General features: G+C 43.7%; 1 protein-coding gene across 3 annotated transcripts in view; it reads right to left on the reverse strand.

Moving 5' to 3' along the window:
• Positions 1–846: 846 nt before the first annotated feature.
• Positions 847–23,981, reverse strand: part of igsf9ba (immunoglobulin superfamily, member 9Ba) — a 73,985-nt gene continuing 50,850 nt past the window's right edge. Inside the window, exons 7-21 of one of the 3 annotated variants that reach the window (XM_021588046.2) lie at positions 23,154–23,299; positions 20,883–21,025; positions 20,459–20,599; positions 20,217–20,336; positions 19,880–20,030; positions 18,490–18,613; positions 16,051–16,226; positions 14,576–14,802; positions 14,182–14,266; positions 13,791–13,952; positions 13,650–13,695; positions 11,883–11,996; positions 9,493–11,127; positions 6,289–6,419; positions 847–6,041 (exon numbers count right to left, since the gene is read on the reverse strand). In XM_021588046.2, the coding sequence (XP_021443721.1) occupies positions 5,827–6,041; positions 6,289–6,419; positions 9,493–11,127; positions 11,883–11,996; positions 13,650–13,695; positions 13,791–13,952; positions 14,182–14,266; positions 14,576–14,802; positions 16,051–16,226; positions 18,490–18,613; positions 19,880–20,030; positions 20,217–20,336; positions 20,459–20,599; positions 20,883–21,025; positions 23,154–23,299 (3,616 nt within the window). In that variant the 3' untranslated portion in view covers positions 847–5,826. Of the gene's footprint in view, positions 6,042–6,288; positions 6,420–8,081; positions 8,128–9,492; positions 11,128–11,882; positions 11,997–13,649; positions 13,696–13,790; positions 13,953–14,181; positions 14,267–14,575; positions 14,803–16,050; positions 16,227–18,489; positions 18,614–19,879; positions 20,031–20,216; positions 20,337–20,458; positions 20,600–20,882; positions 21,026–23,153; positions 23,300–23,981 lie in introns of those variants that run through there. The other 2 variants (XM_021588049.2, XM_021588048.2) reach the window with 2 other exon arrangements.

Consider the following 23,981-nt stretch of genomic DNA (forward strand, 5'->3'; position numbering starts at 1 on the left):
GACATGGATTGTGTATGCGTGCCATTCAGAGGGTGAATGCAAGAAGAAAAACATGTAAGTTCCTTTGAACAGGGTATGGTAGTAGGTGCCCGATGTTGCTGGGTTTTTCATGCTCAACAGTTTCCCGTGTGCATCAAGAATGGTCCACCACCCAAAGGACATCCAGCCAACATGGTTTCAACATGGGCCAGCATCCCTGTGGAACGCTTTCGACACCTTGTAGAGTCCATGCAGATTAATTAAGGCAAACAAAACTCAATATTAGGAAGGTGTTTCTAATGTTTGGTATACTCAGCGTATATGCAGACAGAAAGGGATTTGTTTTTGCCAAGCCAGAGAGGAATTTGAACATGAGTGCAAAGGCCAATGTGTTGTGATGACATACCTCATTCCCAGTTTAGTCATTGGGTGGTGGAGTTATCTTAACACTAGACTCATGACTGATGTGCCAGGTTTCACATTGTAGTTGAACACGACTTTATTGTTATATACTGTAAGTGGAAAGAATCCCTCTTAGCAATTTGTGGAAGTGATTTCAACTTAACATCAACTTAATTTCATATATGCCTACAGTACTTTGTATGGTCAGACTTTTCTATAACCCACTATATACCAATTGTATGAACTGTATGAATCTGACTAGATAGCTTTACGATAATATATAGAAGTACTCTAAATAAATACTTTTCCAGACCCGATTAAATTATCTAGCCCCCAATCATGGTGTCTGGCTCGCAATGCAACACTCACACCTTGTGTCAAGTAGTTGAAACTACACCTCTACAGTTCAGACAGAAGTTCCATTTTAGTTTGTTGATAGAAAAATAACACAAGCACATACATAAGCAGGTTTTAGATTTTTATTATATCAAAATACAAAAATTGAAGAGGAAAATATTACATTGGACTAAGCGTTGGAAATTGACACATGATGGACATGAACGCAACGCTGCTTTCCACTTATTATTGGCATGCCGTGGATCATCATAGAACATGCTGTATGTCTACGTCAAACCGCTCATGAGCCAATGATACAACAAATTTGCCAATGCCTTTTTTAATAAACGTATGCCACTTTGTCTTGAGCCTATGCCACAGGTCATAAGCCTTTGTCACCTATTCTCTAGAAGCCACTGGTGGTATTAAGCCAGTGCGTTTATGCTTTTTCTTCAGGGTTTAGCTTGAAGAAGAAGTTCCATGGCAGTTGAACATGAAGTGAGCAACACATGATCCCAGACAATACTGAATTCCCTGGACAACAGTGGCAAAAGAGAAAATCAACACAGACTAGTATTTTACATAAGGCTTTGGTACAGCACCATACAGTAGATGAGTTAATTGCTCACATAAAAGTTAAGTGTAAAATAATTCCTGATGTCAATCAAACATAACTGAATGATGAAGCTCCAAATGATCCGCAGGTTATCATTGTAAAATAGACAAAAAGTCAAATATGTTTCATGTTTTTGCTTTGGAATATTTACATATGAACAGTCTGATATAGATCAATTGTTTCAGTTGAAAAAGGCATATTGAAACAGATTATGCACAGAAGATGTCAACATAAAATATAGAATGTAAACGTGATGTACAGCACACGCACATGCCTCAATGGATGAAAATATGCTATGACATGACTACATATTCTTCCTTTAAGCACTACTGGCTTGAGGATGAGGAGCATTAGTTAAAACAGTCAAAGATGTAGCACTTATTGTACAGTAATAATACATTCTATTTCCTCAGTGCTGGTACACATGGAAAAACAGAGAACATAGAAAATACTACATATTCCATTTTCTGTCTGATCACAACCAGGTTGAAAGTTTATGACTGATTTCTGAATAGGCTCTTTTGTATTCTCTCTACATGCAAGATAAATATAGTTAAATCAAATTTGCTCTAAGTATAATCATACCAGCTCCTACTTATGCACTAAAAGCCTTTAAGCAGAAAAACACAAAATTAAAGTTGATCTAAGAGTACAGGATCTTAATTTGATCGCCCTGTTGCAGGAGAACTTTCCTGCAATGCATGATATTTCACACTTGTAGTGTATTTGAGGTTTAAAAAGGCTTCTGAAGTTTGTAATTTCCACTTTGACATTTCAGTCTTGATTTTCCCTTAAGAAAAATATATCAGCCCCTACAAAAACGTCCATTAATTATAATCACTATAATAATTCACATTTTCTTTTGCTGCAGGTTTATTTTCCTGCTGTAGCAAATTGGCTCAAATTAAGATCCTACATCTGTACCTCCAAAGCAGCCCTCTTACATACTGTATGTATTTTTGTTGTTGAAAAAGCAAGAGAGCCCGGAAGACTACATACATTAGTAAAAGTCTATATGAAGAATGTGTCAGCAATACCTTTACCAAAACATACGAGAAGAATCAGCTTAAATACAAACGCTGTTTGATGAATACTCTTATTGGCTATACTGTACAATACTGTCCCCCAATAGGAGACTTTGTGAAACCAGTGGAGAGAAATCACATAAGAAGGTTATGCCCCTGCAGTTGTGTGCTTGAAAACAGTGCTGTCCATTAAAAATAGTTTTGACCTGTAGGAAGTGTGTAGTGTAGAACGACCTTCTCATGCCCTGACCATGGGCTCAGATTCCCTCCCCTGTCTGCTGTTACATATTTAATACTGATCAAAAGTACTGATAAATAACTTCACATCAAGTAGGTTTCCCCATCTAATCTGGGTATTATACCTCCCCTTCAACACAAGTAAAACACTCTGGAGAGGGTACCCTGGAAGCACAGACAGAGGCTGGAACAGAGACGGAAACTAACTATTGTTCCATTGCTACATTATTCTAAGTCTCTTTGATTTATTTTTTGAATGTTACCACACTATCTATTGCCACTATCTGATTCCACAATCAATACAATTTGCTCATTGCCAATCACACTAGTTTATTAATAGGACTTACAACGATGGAACTAGTTGAGTTGGTAAAACACAGAGGACTTCAAGAGAATAGGGCTCTGATCTACAGCACCACAGAGTTAAACATAGCACCAAGTCATAATGTTGAAAGCAACTACGTCCTAGTAGCACGTACGTCATCTCTAGCTAATGTAAACACGACTTCAGTTGCAGCACATACAGTACCCCATAACTATTAGATTGTTTGTGGCTCTCTTTTGTTTCTTTGTTACTTTGGACATCTGGAGGCAAGTGATCATGAGTGAATCTACCGGTGTGCTTGTGAAGAAAAAAAAATCTGTTTCAGATAAGGTTTAGTCTAGCAACGACACGTTGATGCTTTTCAAATTGGTATTCATTCACATACTATACAACAGAAGAAATACTACTGAACTTGTGCAGCCAACAGGCCCACATGACAATAAAACATTTGTTCTGTGCTAACATTTACTTTTTCATAAACGTAAAATAATGTCTCCGAAAACATGACAAACGAAGCACCTTAAGATGTTTGATAAATATTGTCCACTTAAAGCCTCAAAGCAAATACTTTCATCACATCTAATATTAACTTGCTTTAAATCTGTCTCTCTATTTTTATCCTCAAGCATTTTGAACAAAAAAATCTTTCTGTTTCATCTTCCCAAATACAGTACACACCATGTATACATTATGAATATAGATTTTCCCCGTATCTTACATATAACCAGTTCTTGGAATATGCACGTTGATGTATCAATTTCAAATAACTTCATTCCTCAAAATTGTCACTATCTCACCAATTTAAAAAAAAAATATGTTGGAAAGTGAGTGAAGAGGGCAGATAAAGTTGATGTTTTGATCACTGATTTATATTCTATAGCAAGCAGAGAGGGGTTCAATTAACATACATTCAAAGAGTTCTTATGTCTAGTTCCACTCCTGAATTGCTATCAGTAGAGATAAAAGTGACTCCAAATCAGACAACTGGTTTAAAATGTCAATGTCTTCCAGTGATTCATCTTGTAAGTGTGTAAGTGTAAAGCTCTCTAATAGGTCTAGTCTACAGGGTGAGAAGAAAATGATAACATTAACCATCAGTGTAAAGGAAAGAATTCAACCAAGAGTGGTTGAACCCATCCTTGGTTAACCAGATAACCTTGTGTGATAAATCAAATCAAACTATTGTGCCAACTAGCCAATTAAACCTAAACTTAATACCACCACATGCGACAGGTCATCCGTTGTACTATGACATCAGGACAGTCACTTCCTGTACAGCAAAACATACATTCATTATCGGTTAGTGTTAAAATGAATAAACATACAGAGAAATAGCTAGCAGGTAATATTATACCGTTGCTAGAGATAAACAGTTGAGAGTCGAGACAGCCACCCCACCTTTTGAGTTTAGTTAATCTAAGCCAAATGTTGTCACTTGTCATCTAACAAGCCCACTTGTTAAAATCACCTAATAAACAGCAATCAGTTCTTTCAATACAGTATTCAGTATTACAGCTGTTTTGAAATATGAACATCAGTGGCAAGTTTCACTTTCTGCATAATAACTACTTCTGTACCTTTTACATTTAAATGTTGATTAAATTGTGATCTTTTTTTAAATATCTATGTTATAGCATTACCACAATTTTAAACCTGAAATTATTAACACGGTCATCATCATCACTAATTGTTATTATAGGTCTGTTCTATTAGTAGAATATACACAGTCAAGATTAAAAAAAGAATCAGAGTAATACACCTTCAGTGCCCCTTACTCACAGCTAGGTGTCCTTGGCAGAAAAAGTAGAGTCAGTCCACAGGTCAGACTGGAGCTTATAATGAGTCCCAACAGAGAGAGAGAATGCGTGAAGGTGAAGGAAAAGGCAGTTAATTCACTTTTCAAAAACAAGAGAGAAAAGGCGAACAAGGCACCTAGAGATGTGCCATACTCCACAATAGACTGGAGGTTTCCTCCATATTAATGAAAAACACTGTATACACATTTATCACATTTTCTCACCCCTTTTCTGTCCTCACCCTATCAAGTGTACATTTGGCCTCTTGAACACAAAGTTACTGTATGTCTTAGCAAGAAGAACATGGGCTCACCTTTACTGGATTTGATCACATGGTTAAATGCAAGAGAGTGAGGACATGTCTTTTAGTGATTTGAAATATACCAATATCATACCACATACCATTGTATTGGATTATATTCTTTTGGGATTAAGCAAAATATGCAGATTGGGCTCGATATTAAAAGCGGATGAAAATCAGACTTCAGGCCACAGCATCCAATTCATGTGTGAAGTGAATGATATTATATACCATTTCTTTCATACATTTCATTTGAAAAATAATGTAAAATACATATAGTCCAATAGAATTACAGCAATTCTGCACTTACTCTGAGGTATATTTTGCAATAAGTACCCTGTGTTAGATACTGACACTATTTGAATTGTAGGAAAGGTAGGCTGAGGTCCTTGTCTAGGGAACACACCAGGTTTAGTCCACTGTGTCACTGTAACACCTCAGATAGACTCCTCCATGACCAGGGACTTTTAAGGTGTTGTGAATTCTTTAGATCAATGCATTTTACTACAATAGGAGATATTGTCCCCCTTTTCATTATTTGATGTATTTACATTACAGATGTTTTATCTGGTGACCCTAACAACATTATCCTCAGGGAGACACGGAAAACATCTTTATTTTGTCTCTAAATGATTTGGAAAACGCTAGAGACAGGTTACCCACTGCCAAAAGCTGAATGGAATTAATCACATGATTATCATAATTTCTGTATGGGAGTTATAGAGAGATCTAGGTTGGCGGGTCAATGTAGTTGCCTCCCATGGCTTGATCTGTCTGTGAGTGACAGTAGTGGACATACTGGTCAGTGGTCAGTGGGGAGTCCTGTAGTTGGGCCCGTCTGAGTCTGTACTGGCCAGGATGGCCGCCTGGTCCTCCTCAGAGCGTCTGCTGCGGTGTAGGAAGGAGGTTAAAAAGAGATATGGGTTCTTCCTGTTCTGCCTTTTCCTCTTCCTGTGGAGGTAGAGATCTTCTCTGTGAGCCGGGGTAGTCTGGGATTGCTGCTGGGTCTGAGAGGGAGACACACCTAGGGATGGAGATGCAGTGTTATTGAGGAAACAACATTGAGGCATTTAGTATGGTCCCAGACTCGTCTAAGTGTTGTAAAGCTAACAACTATGGTCGTTACATAGACATGATAACGATAGGATTTGGCTTTACATCACAAACACATTTGAGACCAGGCTACAAGGAACTCATTAAATGCTGTTGTTTTTTGTTCTTCTAACAGTTGTGTGGCTGCCTGTGGCATATTCTTTAGTTCAGAGACTGACCTGTTCTTCTCCTGGAAGTGGAGTTGTTATTGGTGTTGGCAGCCACTCTCTTGGCTTTAGTAATACAGTGGTGTAGCAGTGACTGTAAGCTCTCAGACCCAGCAGGATCACTAGACGCACCTAGAGGTTCCCTAGAAAGAGGAGGAGACAGGCACAATGCACATGCTTTACATTAACTCACCACCGGGGGGCGCTATCCTCTCAGTGATAAGTTAGATGGGGAGTCAGGAGGACATTGATTCCGAAAGGCTCTGTAATATTGAACCATAAATAAACTGATGATTTGGTGAGAAATTCATTGGCTTCAGATTGTGAGGAATCAATAAGATACTATAGGATGAACAGGGTTAATTCTCAAAAAAATTATGAAGGAATATGTCAATATTTTGTCACTTTCAGATACCCATAAAATGAAAATAATCTCTATACTGTATTTGTAATAACACTTTTCAGAAGAAAGGCTCCAGTTTTTATAGTTACTGAGTTGCTCATCTTTCTCTACAGTGAGAATCTACATTTTTTTTGTTGAGTGGGGCAACAAAGAGGATTCTCCTCTTTTGATAGCTCTATGTGGATTATTTTCATTTTATGAGTGACATATCATTCAAACTCTGCCTAATACTGAACATATTTTTAAGGGTTAAAGATGAGCAGTCTCTATCATTGGCTCATTTTAAATCCATGTCAAATTGAGGCAAGTTGATGAGCCTTAAACAGAAAGGTATCTGTTTTTAAATATACTTTTACCTCATAATGAATACATTTGTTTTGCAGTCCATCATAGAAAGATGCAAATAATGATACTAAGACCCAAAAATAATCTCATCAACACCAAACATTTACGTTCAGGTTCATGAGATTTATGTTTGTTGCCATTAAATTACTTATTAATACACCAGCTTCAAAACCTGACTCGACGATACGTAAAGACAAGTGATTCTACCAAAACATATTGCTTCAAAAGGCATACTGTAGGAACACAAAGCTTTAGAGGTGGTGTCCTTCATAGTGCCACTGTAGAGAGAGAGATTGAGAGCCCTTAGCAGAAAAGGGAGACAAATATGAGAATTAAAGCATTCCTCGTTAGATAAATACAGCAGTATTTTCATAATCACAAATACTGTGTGCAGGGGCCACAGTGAGTTAGCTACAGTACATTTCCATAAAACATGAACACTGTACATCACACTTTCATCAATATGAACATTGTGTACAGAGGCTTCACCATGCTGACGGGAGGAGATGGCAGGAAGAGGAAATGGCCGTTAAAGAACAGTCACATGACAGGAAGAGGAAATGGCCAATAAAAACAGTCACATGACAGAAACGAAAGCACTTAAGACGACGAATGTGACGAAGAATTTAGTCTTGAGAAATATTGTTATTCGTTTGAGTCAAAAAATAGATATTTTGAGAAGGCATGCATGGCATTTTGCACATGGAACAAAACTTTAAAGGGGAATACTCCAGTCTATCAGTAATCTGGGTCCTCTATTGATTCAAGGCTTTTTTTTGTGCAGGGAAACCGTGCCTGTATTTCAAATACTGCTCCACAGTCCAAAACAGCTCCTAATATTGCTCACAAGCCTAATCACTGTGCGTGACAGCAGGCATGTTGTGCCAAAGAACTGTAGGAAATGTAACCTGTATGTTAGCAGTTAGCATTAGAGCTAGCAAACTTGAATCCAGTAAAGAGGCTCAACCCAAAGTCAGCGATTCCCCTTTAAAGGAGAGAGTGATAAGAGCCCTCCCCTGCTGACGCCTCCCCTCTCAGACATGGGTCCGACCCTTACCTATTGCGGCGTAGGGGACCGGCTCACAACAACGCTGCCCAGATAGCTGAGATCAATCAAAAACAGATGTGGTAAGACCCTTGAGCCCTCACACTGTACAAACCAGCAGCCCTACACTATACTTGCCCATATGACCACGACATTGTAAAGGGGTGGAAAAAGAGCACGGCCTCTTACGTTAACCGGGCATTCCCTGGGATTCAGAAAGGTAGGAGGTGGGTGTGAGGGGGAAGGGGGGAAGGGGAGAAGCATGTAGGTATTCAGACAAAAGGGGAATTTTATATGCGCCTCAGGTATATTGCTCTCTTGTATGTATTTTATTGTCCTGCAGAGCATGTACTGTATGACTATGTTGGTGTAATATATAATAATAGAGATGATCAAGTAGTCCAAATGGTCTCAGGTTATAAAAAAATTGGTGTTTGGCCATAAACCTCAGAGGTGCAGTAAAATCTGCTTTGGCCTTCAAATGTGTGAAAATCATTCCTGAAATAGAAAGCTTATCTGGCCAATTATGATGATGAATATCGTGAAAATAATTTTGATACCTTGTACATTTCATATTTCATTTGAGCGGTAGAAGGAACTCAACCTTTAAATGTAAAGTGTAGGTCTCACTAAATCGTAATCTTTTAGTTTAGCTACAGTATCATTTACCACCAGTTAAAAAACAGGAAAGACTCTGATGAGAAGTCATAGGTGGGCAATAATACAAGGAAATCAAACTTACAAACATGTAAGAATAAATATTATCTCACTACTCTAGTATTCAGAATTTTCAATCAATAAACATTGTATATGCTAGTTAATTATTTAGTGAAGCACTTGCTCCCATATGTCTTCCACCTGAAATCCTTTGTTGCAGATGGCACCTTAATGCAATTGTAATGTTTTACAAAAAATATTTGGTTAGGTTTTCTGCCACCATTTTCTTTAGTAAACAGTATTTTCTGTGAACTATGGCAGTTACAAATCACCTTTTCTTCCTAAAATGAATGAGTTCCCATACAGAGAAAAACAAAAATATCTTATAATAATAATTACAGAATTCAAAGATCAATATCAATATCTTCAGATGTGTCTTTGTTCTAGGGTTAAATGACAAAATGTGTCGATCAGGACTTTTAATGTGAAACCTACACTTTACCCATTTGCCCTGATTCAAATGGGTATATTGACAAAATTTGAATAAATAACTTGTTTATGACTGATCAAATGTGTGCCAAATTCAAATACATGCTTTCTGCATATAAAGCCTAAATATTCATTATTGGTATGCCAAAAGTAGTACATTAAGTAATATTCTATAAACTGGGGAAACATTTAGAATTGAGTCCCCAGGTTGGAGAAGTTTGTTGTGTTCGTTAGTCAGTGCGTTGCTGTCCCTGCCGGACCGGTGTAGGTCACCTACCCTGAGGCGGATATCTGGAGCTGGGAGGGCTCTGAGGGCAGCATCTCCTCCTCTGTTCTCCTCTGGGACGGCCACTGCCCGAACACATCCCTGCCCTCCAAGGGGGGAGAGGGGGACTGGGAGGGGTAACTGGCTGCTGTAGAAGCATAGGACATGTGGGGACGGTAACTGGGGCTGGGCCTGCGGCTTCCCTGCTGGCCCTGGGTGGGGGAGGAGGCCAGGGAGGACCTTCGGGAGAAACTGACGGTGGCTTGGGGGTGCAGGGTGATCTCAGGCATCTCCAGAGAGCGGGAGGTGCGGAGGATGCTGGGGTGGGGTGGTGGGCGGACTAATATATCTGGGGAACCTGGCTGGGTGCTAAGGGGGCTCTGGGAGAGGGGGGAGAGGCGGGAGGGTAGGAGGACCAGCGGGGGCAGGGAGGGGTCTGTCCTACGCCCTGACCTTGGGCTGAGCCAGGACTGGGGGCTGCTGCTAGGGGCTGTGCTTGGGCTCCCTGCACGGGCTGATGGGTCAGGGTAAGGCAACACTGGTACACCCACACCATGGGATGTGTGTCTGAGCTGGCCGAGACTCTGGGCCTGTTGCATAGCTAAGCGCCTAGCTGGAAGGCCTGGGGGTTGGTCTCTGCCCTGTGGAGCCATGGGGACCTCCAACTGCAGGAGCCGAGGGCTGGGGAGGTGCAGGCGGCTGGGGGGGAGAGAGTGGAGAGGGGGGTACGGTGGAGGGTCGGGAAGGTCCTGGTGATGATGTAAGGGATGATGAGGTGGATAAATGAAGCGGGGCCCCTCCAGACCCAGGAAGGGGAATTCGTGAGGCTGCCAGCTGTCAGGTGAGCGAGGGGAGCGTGGGGGAGGGCTGTGTGTATGTGGTAGGGAATGGCCAGAGGAAGTGTACTGATGATGGAGCTCCATCTCTTCCCTCTCCTCTGGGATGGAGGGATAACCGTAGGGCCCCCCGTCAGCAGTGCCTGGGGGGGAGGACAGAGCGGAGCTACGCGGACTGATGTCCGGCATGTAAAAAGGTGGCGGAATCCCCGATTCACCGCGGCTGCCTAGATACCCATAGAAGGGGACCTGGGGAAAGTCCCTGTAGCGGGAGGCTGGGGCCTGCCCTGCAGCATGATGCCCACTGCCCTCCACAAAGCTCATACCTTCCATGGGCCTGTGGAGGCGGGGGCTGTAGTTGGGGGGCTGCGTGGACTCCAGACTGGAGGATGTTGGGGAGAGCTGTGGTCGGAGCGTGGCCATGATCGGGGGCAGGGGCCCGGGGTCAAAGTCATTCTCCTCGTCGGACTGCCGGAACTCGGGGTACATGTCGGACTCCTCAGCGAACGGGAAGCCCTGGATGCGGCGGTGGGATGATGGCGGGCTGGCCATGCTGAAACGGCCGTCGGGACCGCGGCTGATCAGCTCGATGGGGCTGGTGACCTCTGCCTCGTGCTTGGACACGCTGTACTTCTTGCTGGCTATAGCACGCTTGGTTTTCTTGTAGAAGGAGAGCTCTTTGTCCCTGTCTCTCTGAGGGCTGGGCAGCCTCCTGACGTACAGGCCAGGGCCGTGGGCCCCATCTGAGGACAGGGACTGAGGCCGCGAGGCGGGAGGGGAGCTCTCTGGACTGATCTTCCCAGAGGACAGCCTGTCAGAGACAACCAACACAGAGACAGACACTCAAACATGATGGCTTCATAATGAACCCTTTAAACAGCAGTTATTAATTAATAAATTGCCTAATTGTGCACAGTAAAATAGCATTTATCCACAGTATGCATCACTACTATGCTAGACAGATGAGAAAATCCAAAGCCATGGCACCATGTCAAAGCAAATACACCTGTTTTATTTGTATTCCACCCCTGCATTATGATAGTAGCCAGTGCATTCTGCTAGCATTGAAGCTAATGACTTTAGCCACGGCGACAGTATGAGAGAGGAACCATTACCAAGCAGCCATGACAACCGTCTCAAAGATATTATTTTACTCGCTCTTGGGCAAAAACTGAGGGCCATTTGTCTTCTTGAGGACAAATGCTTTTATGGCATAAGAAAAACACAGATGACTTCCAACAAGGCCTTTTTGTCTATTTGCCACACACCAGGAGCAGCATTTCACTGTAAGGTCTACACCTGTTCTATTCGGCGCACGTGACAAATAAACTTTGATTTGATTTGTAAACTACACAGTCAACTATAGTGCATGTACATGCAGCTGAGCCAACGCAAACACAAATCCCTATACGGTGCATATACAGTATACTGTGCATGCAGTTAGGCCAGCAGAGCACTAAGTAAATCAAATCTATAAAATGCATTTATTATCCATGCAGCCAAGCCAGCATAGCGTAGTGCAGCACAACACACACTGTGGCATGGTGTAAGCAGCTAAGCACTCACAGGGAGCTGGCTGGTGGGGGCATGTAGCTGCTCCTGGCTGGTGTGGGCATGTAGCTGCTCCTGGCTGGCGCGTCCCAACAGGGCTCTACCCCGGGCAAGGGGGTGAGAGGAGGCCTGCGGTGGGAGACACACAAACGGCATGGGCCACGGTCATCTGTCAACTAAGCCAAACCTCCACACAACACAGGAGGGACCATCATGGCATCACAAGAGGACCAGACTTCACTAGTCTGATATAAAAGTCCCTGCCAAGTCTCCTATAATGCCATTTTCATTCACTTGACCATCTAGATATTCCAAGAAGTTAAAACATCCAATTCCTTTTAACATAGACCTCTCTCCAAACCCTTGACATACACACAATATACACTACACGACCAAAAGTATGTGGACACCTGCTCGTCGAACATCTCATTTCAATATCATGGGCATTAATATAACAGCCTCCACTATTCTGGGAAGGCTTTCCACTAGATGTTGGAACATTGCTGCAGGAACTTACTTCCATTCAGCCACAAGAGCATTAAGTCGGGCACTAATGTGGGCGATTAGGCCTGGCTCGCAGTCGGCGTTCCAATTCATCCCAAAGGTGTTCGATGGGGTTGAGGTCAGGACTCTGTGCTGGCCAGTCAAGTTCTTCCACACCGATCTTGACAAAACATTTATGTATGGACCTCGCTTTGTGCACAGGGGCATTGTCGTGCTGAAACAGGAAAGGGCCTTCCCCAAACTGTTGCCACTAAGTTGGAAGCACAGAATCGTCTAAAATGTAATTGTATACTGTAGCGTTAAGATTTCCCTTCACTGGAACTAAGGGGCCTAGCCCAAACCATGAAAAACAGCCCCATATTATGAATTGTCAAACTTTACAGTTGGCACTATGCATTCAGGCATGTAGTGTTCTCCTGGCAAGCGTCAAACCCAGATTCGTCCAACGGACTGCCAGATGGTGAAACGTGATTCAACACTCCAGAGAACGCCTTTCAACTGCTCCAGTATCCAATGGCAGCGAGCTTTACAACACTCCAGCCGACGCTTGGCATTGCGCATAGTGATCTTAGGCTTTTGTGCGGCTGCTCGGCCATGGAAACCCATTTTATGAAGCTCCTGACAAACAATTATTGTGCTGACGTTGCATTCAGAGGCAGTTTGGAACTCGGTAGTCAGTGTTGCAACCGCAGACAGACGATTTTTACGTGCTACGCTCTTCAGCACTCGACAGTCCTGTTCTGTGAGCTTGTGTGGCCTACCACTTTGCAGCTGAGCCGTTGCTGCTCCTAGACGTTTCCACTTACAGTTGACCGGGGTAGCTCTAGCAGGACAGACATTTTATAAACTGACTTCTTGGAAAGGTGGCATCATATGACGGTGCCACGTTGAAAGTCACTGAGCTCTTCAGTAAAGCTATTCTGTCAATGTTTGTCTATGGAGATTGCATGGCTGTGTGCTCCATTTTATACACCTGTCAGCAACGGGTGTGGCTGAAATAGCCTAATACACTAATTTGAAGGGATGTTCACATACATTGTATATATCGTTTACATTCAAACTATACTCATGTCCTAGCAAAGCTACCCTGCCCTGACAGATGGTACTCAACAGGAGTGAAACGAACAGAGACCATAACAATAACCCTTATAACAGGTAAAGACGAGTTGATGTTGCATCTAAATTTAATCCAGTGACTACTGCATTGTGAATTGGCATATGAGCTCAAAAGGTTGGCTCCTATTTTTTAAACTCTCTGGTTTTGTTTTTAGTACTTACGATGAGTCAATGCTTTTCCTGAAGTGTGTTACAGACAGGGGAGGGTCTTAGAAGAGACAAAACAGAGATTTAGAGATTACAGCCAAGACCAGAGAAAGAACAGTAGAAATGAAACAGAAGTGAGAAGTAATGCAAGCATACCTGGTTTGCGTTTGAGTTTGCGTTGGTGCTGTTTGTTGACGAAGCAGGCTGCTAGAGTACTGAAGAGCACTGCTGCCGCCAGAAAGCAGATGGTTGCCACAACGCCCGCTACCACGGGCAGCGCCAACCCCTCTTCAGTCACCTCCGTAGGGGGGAAGGGATCTGAGGCGGAATAGGTACCCAGGGGTTCAGAAATGGGGAGGTGGAAATGGACTTCACCTTCAAATCATGAACTTCACCAATCTTATGGAAGTAATGGATTTAATGGAGTGACATATTAGCCACATTTGAAAATATTCTATTTCATTGTAGCTATCTGGGAATATTATTTGAATATACTCTTAATCTAATTCTGAATTGAGGTGTGTAATATATTAGGTGTAACACTTACCTGTGCTTGACACTCCCACCACATTACTGCTCTCACTGATGAGGTCGTCCATGACGGCCATGACTCTGAACTCATACCAGGACTCCTGTCAGGGACACAAGACAACACACTCCTCCACTGTCCATTCCATACACATAACACAACCACAGTCCAATTCACCTCAGCATAACCCCTGTCTCAAAATAAAGGTGTCATTACCCCAAAACAACTGCCATCTGCAAAATAATAGAGGTAACACTTTACATACACTTAAAATGATTTAGTAATTCATAAAGTGTTCATTATTATCTTATTGACAGTTTATGACACTGTAATGAACAGTCATTACACATCGGCAGTTGTCACTATAAACAGACAGCATTGTTTATACATTGAGGTATGTACGGTCCTTTACCTGGACTAGGTCCCTGGCCATCAGCTCAGTCTCAGCGGCAGAGATCAGATCGTCGAGGACCTCCCACCTCTCCCCGAGACGGAACTCCATGATGTAGCGGTCGACAGGCGATGAGTGATTGGCTGGTGGGAGCCATGTGAGCAGGACGCCGTGCTGTGTGCGATTGGCTGTGAGGCACCGTGGTGGAGTAAGAAGCACCTGTGGTTCAGGGGTACTCAGGGGAGACACTAAGGGGTCAAGAGAACAGACCCGTTAAAGAAGGAAGTTAACCAATTCATACTATTCAAACAGTCATAACAAACCCATACTGTACATTCACATGTGATCAATCAGAGAAAAATGGAAGATGGTGAGAGCAATTACAAACTGCATTCTACAAGTTGGCACTAGAGAGCAGTGGTGTCAATTATATTGTGAGCTTACAGAATCAACATGACACACTGATGTGCAAACATCTAAATACAAATCCGTTGTGCTTCAAGTTAAGGCGTAACATAAGCTATAGAGTCATCTAAAAAGAAACATGCATTACAAAGAATCTATTCTATGTACAGTGGCTTCGGAAAGTATTCAGACCCAATGACTTTTCCCACATTTTGTTACATCTGGCCACTCTACCATAATGGCCTGAATGGTGGAGTGCTGCAGAGATGGTTGTCCTTCCGAAAGGTTCTCCCATCTCCATAGAGGAACTCTAGAGCTCTGTCAGAGTGACCATCGGGCTCTTGGTCACCTTCCTGACCAAGGCCCTTCCCGATTGCTCAGTTTGGCCGGGCGTACAGCTCTTGGAAGAGTCTTGGTGGTTCCAAACTTCTTCCATTTAAGAATGATGGAGGCCACTGTGTTCTTGGGGATCTTCAATGCTGCAAAAATGTTTTGGCACCCTTCCCTAAATCTGTGCCTCAACACAATCCTGTCTCAGAGCTCTACAGACAATTCCCTCGACCTCATGGCTTGGTTAAGGGAATCGTTGGCACATTCTAAGGTCCGGGGCTAGTATCGGTAATGTGTTTTTTCGAACCTTCCCTTGGTCGTATTCTCGCAGGGCAGAAATCTCAGAGAACAATTGGTAAACTCTGATTTACCACCCCAAGATATCCCTGCACAATGTCTATTTGAGCCCCTACTGGGTGGGAACTACAAGTGTAATGGCTGTGCTTAATGCAATGCGATGCACCTGAGCTCAATTTCGAGTCTCATAGCAAAGGGTCTGAATACTTATGTCAATAAGGTATTTCTGTTTTTAAGTTTTTATAAATTTGCAAACATTTATAAAAACCTGTTTTCACTTTGTCATTATGGGGTATTGTGTGTAGATTGCTGAGAAAAAAAAATATGAATCTATTTTAGAATAAGGCTGTAACGTAACAAAATGTGGAAAAAGTCAAGGGGTCTGAATATGGCACTGTATCTATTGGATAGGCATACAGTATCAGTCTAGTGTAGGCAGCTGTTCTGGTGCTGGTGCCACTTACCTACTGTGTTAACCGTCACGACCTCGCTGAAAGGGCCTGTGCCCAGCTTGTTCTGTGCCAGGACGCTGAACTGGTATTCTGTCCTGGGCTCCAGCCCCGGCACCACCAACCACGTCTGAGACCCCGACACTGGCATGGAGTGCCAGTCATGGGGGCCAAAATTCTCCTTTTTCAACCTTGGGGGACAGAAACACAGAGAGAGGTATCAATACTAACTAATCTGCACCCTGACTATAAGGTCAATGGGCCATCCTGGTAACACTCAGATAGCCAGTCTTATGTAGTGTGCCTCTGTCAAACTACACAGGCAATGGGTCACAGTGTTACAATACAATACAGTTGCTAGGCTATATTTTACTCTATTTAATGTCCTCCTCACAGTCATCATATCTGTAATCTTAACTCAAGGTAATTAGATCACTTTGACTCATACATTTATGTGTAACAGCTCTCTGTACCAAGTAATTCATTATTTTAGTACACAAGAGATGCCTCCACTCATATGCAATGTTCCTCAAAGCACATGGTTTAATATTACAGTCAACACATTTTCATTAAGTGCCATCAGGCCATGACAGAGAGATGGATGAGAATGGCTGTTAATATTAAACTGCCAAAAGCACCACTTCTATCAGATGATTAATTCACACACAGCCCCCATTCAACACAGAATGGCTTTATGACTGCAGACATGTACATAAAATGATAATGGTGATTTTATGGCACCTCGTGGATGTTGCTTAATATAATGTTACTGCAGTGTCTTTCCATTACATCCCATGACACCTTTAATAAACAAACACATGAATTATGCATCTTCTGTGATTATTGTATGCCCTACTCTTCAACAATGCAAATATTGTAAATACAAATACTGAATAACTGAGAGTAACATTACTGGAGTACTGAGTAATAAACCATTAGCATTGTGCATTGTAAAACGTGCCTGTTGAAGATAATATGTTTCCCCCTGAATACTGTTGCAGTATTTCATGTAATTCAATTATCAATAGGTTTTCTTCTTGATAACAAATCAGATCCCTACTAGGGCGGTCATGAAATCTTGGCAGCCGGTGATTGTCAAGCACACAAAAAAGGCATGTGCTGTTTCTTACCTTACTGCAGACAAGCTGAGCATCATTCACAAGTGATCATATATCATTCACAAGTGATTGTGTATTAGTGGCTAATATTGTCCCCCACCAGACTATTCTTGATTTAATCTTGTCTTTACATATATTAAATAATATATGTGTGACATTTGTTTTGATTTAGAATGGACCATTATCATGCACCTGTATCGAAACAGGGGCAGCAGGAAAAAATACATGTCATCTCTGCACTTAAATAGTGAATTGAGGACGCTTTTCCCCTGGTTTATTTTCATGCCAGCCTGGTAGGCTGTACTCCTGTTGTAAATAGAAGCAATGTGCTTAATATTAGGAAAGTTGAGAAATAAATATAGCAGGCCTAGCCTATAGAAAGCTGATGGGATCCTATTTTTAATAGAGGCCATCAAAAATCTGTTGTCTCACGCAATTGCATATGCTATAGAAATGTTGCTCAACACGAGTTCATGTTCTTTCATGAAGTGTTTGATTAGAATTTTGAAAACATTTGCATTGATGTCAGAGTGTTTAGAGGGACAATAGAGGGCTGAATATCAGGCAGTTAGCAAGTTTGGTATGTTTCTAATGACCATCAGCAGCATCAGAGCTTGGAGAAGCCTAGTTACCGTGACTAAACGGTCCCGTGGAATTATAATTAAAATGTATTTATTTATTTTTACCCCATTTTCTCCCAAATTTCGTGATAACCAATTGGCAGTTACAGTCTTGTCCCATTGCTGCAACTCCCATATGGACTCGGGAGAGGCGAAGGTCGAGAGCCGTGCGTCCTCCGAAACACAACCCTGCCAAGCCGCACTGCTTCTTGACACACTGCTCACTTAACCAGGAAGCCAGCCGCACCAATGTGTCGGAGGAAACACCGTACACCTGGCGACCGAAATCAGCGTGCATGCACCAGGTCTGCTACAAGGAGTCACTAGTGAGCGATGGGACAAGGACATTCCAGCCGGCCAAACCCTCCCCTAAACCGGACGACGCTGGGCCAATTGTGCGCCACCACATGGGTCTCCTGGAGCGGCTGGTCGCGGCTTGGGATCAAACCCGGGCCTGTAGTGACGCCTATAGCACTGCAATGTGCCTTATACCATTGTGCCACTTGGAAAGCGGGTCCCGTAGAATTTGAATGCGGTGATGACTCGTGATTTTCGGGGGGGGGGCAGTAATACGGTCACATTAAGAGCCCTAAACCCTACATATCTATTGCAGATCAATCCCAAAAGTCTCTGTCCCCCCACCTCTATTAGGGGAATCAGCTGCAATCTGAGTATAAGATGTGATAGTAGACCTAGAGCATGCTGGGAGTACTCACACTGGGCCATACCACACTGAGAATGTCTGCTCAAAGCCTCCGTCGTAACCCGGCTCCCAGGACACATTGGCCGAGGTCACCGAGGGCAACACACGAATGTTGCCTGGAGCATGTGGGCTGGTGCCTGAAGGTCAGAGAAAAGAGATCGTCATATTTAATACCAGGGCCATCTACAGTATACCTCTCTATATCTCTCTACTATATATTGCTCTGGCCCACACTAAAGAGTGATAGAGCAATCTGTTAGGTCTATGTGTACAGTATGGTGAAAGTTATGATCACCATTCTACAATCCTTCAATAACCACAGTTTGTGTCAGGTGTGTTATTCCCATAACAGCTGTTTTCTCAATGTATAAAAAGCCATCTCACTCAGAATCACTATCATTGTCCAAAAATGTGTCCTATTAAGTCAAATAATGTACATTGTGCTGTAATTACCATTCACAGTCCTCTACAGTATACAACTGCCTACAATGGCTGTGAATGGCCTACAGGCTAATTCCCTGTAATGTCAGGTGTTGTAGACCAATGTTGAAGTGAAGGGGAGTGAAGGTCTATGGCTTGGCCAGACCATCACCATCCCAGCCCCCAGCTGTGTGGCTAAGACCCAGCACCTTTCACTGGTATTAAAGGGAGACCTGCTGTCCTGACCACTATGGTCAGAAACGTCAAATCTGTCCACTCTACACTCAGCACCTCTGACATGTCACCTGTCACTCCAGTGAGGGGACACTTGGGCAGGTGCCAGCTAGGGTGTATGACTGTGAGAGTCCTGAGAAATGCTTGTTACTCATATTTACTGTAAACACGCACAAGCAAGTCCCTTGTCTAAGCAGTACTTCAGTATACATACAGTACAGCTGGGACTAGGGTCATCATGAATGTCTAAGCAGTACTTCAGTATACATACAGTACAGCTGGGACTAGGGTCATCACAAATGTCTAAGCAGTACTTCAGTATACATACAGTACAGCTGGGACTAGGGTCATCATGAATGTCTAAGCAGTACTTCAGTATACATACAGTACAGCTAGGACTAGGGTCATCATGAATGTCTAAGCAGTACTTCAGTATACATACAGTACAGCTGGGACTAGGGTCATCATGAATGTCTAAGCAGTACTTCAGTATACATACAGTACAGCTGGGACTAGGGTCATCATGAATGTCTAAGCAGTACTTCAGTATACATACAGTACAGCTGGGACTAGGGTCATCATGAATGGAAACAGAGAGCTGCAGGGTTGCTGTCAAATCCACTTCAATTCAGATTAACTGAAATTCTGAACCCTGAAGAGCTGAGAAAACACAGGGGGTACGGTACCTATGACTAGGATCATCAGACACGCATGGGGACAGAGGGTTATGAGGTTACAGAGGACAGTACCTATGACGAGGAGGCGCGTGCTGGCAGTGATGCTGGTGACCACATTGGTGGCCACACACTCCCATTCCCCATGATCCTCCTTGCTGAGGGACAGGAACTGTAAGCTGCCGCTGGGGAGGATGTTGTGCTTACTCTTGCTGGGCTTCCCCACCTTGAACACACACACACACACACACACACACACACACACACACACACACACACACACACACACACACACACACACACACACACACACACAGTTCATTGGGACTAGCCTGTCATATTACAAAAGAAGTTAGAATATTCCATGTTTCTCTTCCCACACAATATTCCCAGCTGTAGCGTGGTGTCATACCTTCCTCCAGGTGATGGTTGGTATCTCAGGGTCTCCCGAGGCAGCACAGGGGATGACCAGCTCTCTACCAGCCTCTTGGCGGTACTCCCCACCAGGCCTCACGTTAAAGTAGGGGGGATCCTGTGGGCCGGGCCAACACACACACAATGTCACAGACCAAGTCTCACAACAAGTCTCACCAAAAGGGGGAGAGAAGACTACACATATCACATTTGGTCAGAGGTTTCTTCCAGTACCAGTACCTTTAGCACCAGAGTGGCCGGGTCAGACTGGCCCATTGTACCCAGGGTGTTGTAAGGCATACAGGTGTAGGTGCCAAGGGAGTCTTCTGTGGCCTCCGCCACCCGGATACTCCCATCCGGTGCCTGGCTCCATCCGGGGTACTGGGACAGGAGAGAGGAGCTACTCTCAACATCACATGGATGCAATATTCTCTACATCATGTCAAGGCCTGTATTCAAAACGTGTTAAGGAAGGAGTGCTGATCTAGGATCAGGTCCTCCGTGTCCATATAATCGTATTCAGTAGGGTGGAAAACCTAAAAGGGATCCTAGATCAGCAATCCTAATCTGGGATGGTTTGTGAACAGCTGTTATGGTGAATGAGGTGTAATCAGCATCAGTCCAGACAGACAGAGGCCCCCACAGATGGCAGACTGAGACTGACCTTCTCCACTCTGAGAGGGTAGCCATCTTTCTCCCACTTCACTGATATCACCGGCGGGTTGGCGTCCGCCGGGCAGCGGATGACCCCTGGAAGTTTCCGTGGAACGTATATGATGGAGGGCATGTTGAGCACACGGGCAGGGTCTGAGGGTCAGAGATTAGAGGTCAGAGACGACAGAGCACAAGGTTTTGTGCATATGGACAGGAGATGGTTTCAGTGAAAATAGACTGGAGCATAAGTCTGAAACTGTTAAATCACAATTTCACTTCTCCTATAATAAGTTGGTCGGTATGGAAACCATTTAAAAAATTGTATTTTATAATCAAATCAAACTTTATTTGTCACATGCGCAGAATACAACAAGCGTAGACCTTACCATGAAATGCTTACTTACAAGCCTTTAACCAACAGTGCAGTTCAAGAACATATTTTTACCAAATAAACTAAAGTAAAAAATAATAAAAAAGTAACACAATAAAATAACAATAACGAGGCTATATACAGGGGGCACCGGTACCGAGTCAGTGTGGAGGCTATATACAGGGGGGTACCGGTACCGAGTCAGTGTGGAGGCTATATACAGGGGGCACCGGTACCGAGTCAGTGTGGAGGCTATATACAGGGGGATACCGGTACCGAGTCAGTGTGGAGGCTATATACAGGGGGTACCGGTACCGAGTCAGTGTGGAGGCTATATACAGGGGGCACCGGTACCGAGTCAGTGTGGAGGCTATATACAGGGGGCACCGGTACCGAGTCAGTGTGGAGGCTATATACAGGGGGCACCGGTACCGAGTCAGTGTGGAGGCTATATACAGGGGGTACCGGTACCGAGTCAGTGTGGAGGCTATATACAGGGGGTACCGGTACCGAGTCAGTGTGGAGGCTATATACAGGGGGGTACCGGTACCGAGTCAGTGTGGAGGCTATATACAGGGGGGTACCGGTACCGAGTCAGTGTGGAGGCTATATACAGGGGGCACCGGTACCGAGTCAGTGTGGAGGCTATATACAGGGGGCACCGGTACCGAGTCAGTGTGGAGGCTATATACAGGGGGTACCGGTACCGAGTCAGTGTGGAGGCTATATACAGGGGGTACCGGTACCGAGTCAGTGTGGAGGCTATATACAGGGGGGTACCGGTACCGAGTCAGTGTGGAGGCTATATACAGGGGGTACCGGTACCGAGTCAGTGTGGAGGCTATATACAGGGGGTACCGGTACCGAGTCAGTGTGCGGGGGTACAGGTTAGTTGTAGTTAGTTATTTGTTCTTGTAGGTAGGAGTGAAGTGACTATGCATATATAATACACAGTGAGTAGCAGCAGTGTACAAAACAAATGGAGGGGGTGTCAATGTAAATTGTCTGGTGGCCATTTGATGAATTGTTCAGCAGTCTTATGGCTTGGGGGTAGAAGCTGTTAAGGAGGCTTTTGGTCCTAGACTTGACACTCCGGTACCGCTTGCCGTGCAGTGTAGCAGAGAAAACAGTTTATGATTTGGGTGACTGGAGTAACTTGAAGTTACTTTATGGCAACCCAAGCTAGCTGCTAACTAATTGTCTTTAGCTATCAACTTGGATAGTACATAACAGAAAAATTGGCTTCTGGTCACCCTCTGAAGCCAATCACAAAGGTAGTTTTCTCTCTCTTTCTCTCTCTCTCTCTCTCTCTCTCTCTCTCTCTCTCTCTCTCTCTCTCTCTCTCTCTCAAAGATCAATGACCAGCGACTTCAGAGGGAATTAGCATAGTAACAAACATGCTTAGACTGATGATTAAAAAAAACGTCTGGCCTTGTGGCATTTCCCTTCCACATACAGTAGCAGATTAACTAAAAGGTCACCGTTTCAATTCAGTCCGGCACACTGACAAGACCAGGACTCTTTCTCTAAGGGGAGAACGACAGACTGAGCAGCATGCTATGGGGTGAGACTAGCAGACAGTCTCTGTCACTGTCTAGCAATGAAAGATAATCAACACTTCAGAGACTGGAATCATAGACGGGGAGAAAATGCTAAGAATATGGTGATGAGAGAGGCCCTGCCAAGATGATGAGCAGTAGGACTATCTGAAATTCAGCCAAGGGTGGAAAAGTTTCAGCAGGGTGATATATATGGTACTGCATCACCAACGACGATACTGTACAGCAGCAGTGTTCTGGCTGCCACTATGCAGGCTGTGATACTGTTGTTTCTCCTCCTGTTCCAGTACAGCCAGCCAGCCTCGTCTGCCCCTCCCCCTATCCCTCCCTCCGTCGCCATGGTAACACTCACACTGAACAGAGAGGTGTGCTGATGCTGACGGTGGAGTTCCAAGGCTGTTGCTTGGGCTGCAGGTGTATTTCCCAGCATCCTCTGGTTTCACCCGGAAGATGTGGAGGGTTCCGTCAATGAGGATGCGGACTCGGTTTTTCAGGTCACTGCCGAGAGGAAGCAGACAGTTATCGAACATGCCATAGCATAGACACACTCACACACTGGGGGCTGCATTAATGCAATTACACAAGTCTGCCATGAGAGGGCAGCATTTGGTCAAATCCATCCAGGGTGAAAAGGTTCCAAAAGATGGAGGAGTTGTATGACAAATACATCCCCTAATTTTCACAATCACCTGACGTTGCAGCCCTCGTGTTTTCTCTCTCACTACCACTTCAAATTAAGTACCCTCATGAAGAGTACACTGGCAGATATTCTATTCCCGCTGTGTTCAAACAAAGAACAAACCCACTGCACACCATTTTCATTCGAGAAATATTTGAGAAGACATTATGCAAAAGAAATAGCAGAGGGAATTTTCTCATCTAAACTATGAATTAATCTAAACTATTCATTGTATATATTTGAGTAAATAAATCTTATGACTAGACCAAAAATATCCTCTTATGATAGATAGACTGTTGGCCCCCAGGATAGACCAAACATTGTAAGCAGCCCAACTAGGATAGTAGTGTCTCATCCTTGGGTTGATTATGCACATGTCTTTTTCCAGGCCTCTTTCTAAGGGACTCTGATAGGTTGATTCTCCCAGACAGACACTTGGTCTCCCTGTCACTTGTTTTTTCTAAAACATCTCCATCACTAAACTAAAGAGGCGAGTCTGAC

This window comes from Oncorhynchus mykiss, chromosome 27, assembly GCF_013265735.2.
Source record: "Oncorhynchus mykiss isolate Arlee chromosome 27, USDA_OmykA_1.1, whole genome shotgun sequence".
Taxonomy (NCBI): domain Eukaryota; kingdom Metazoa; phylum Chordata; class Actinopteri; order Salmoniformes; family Salmonidae; genus Oncorhynchus; species Oncorhynchus mykiss.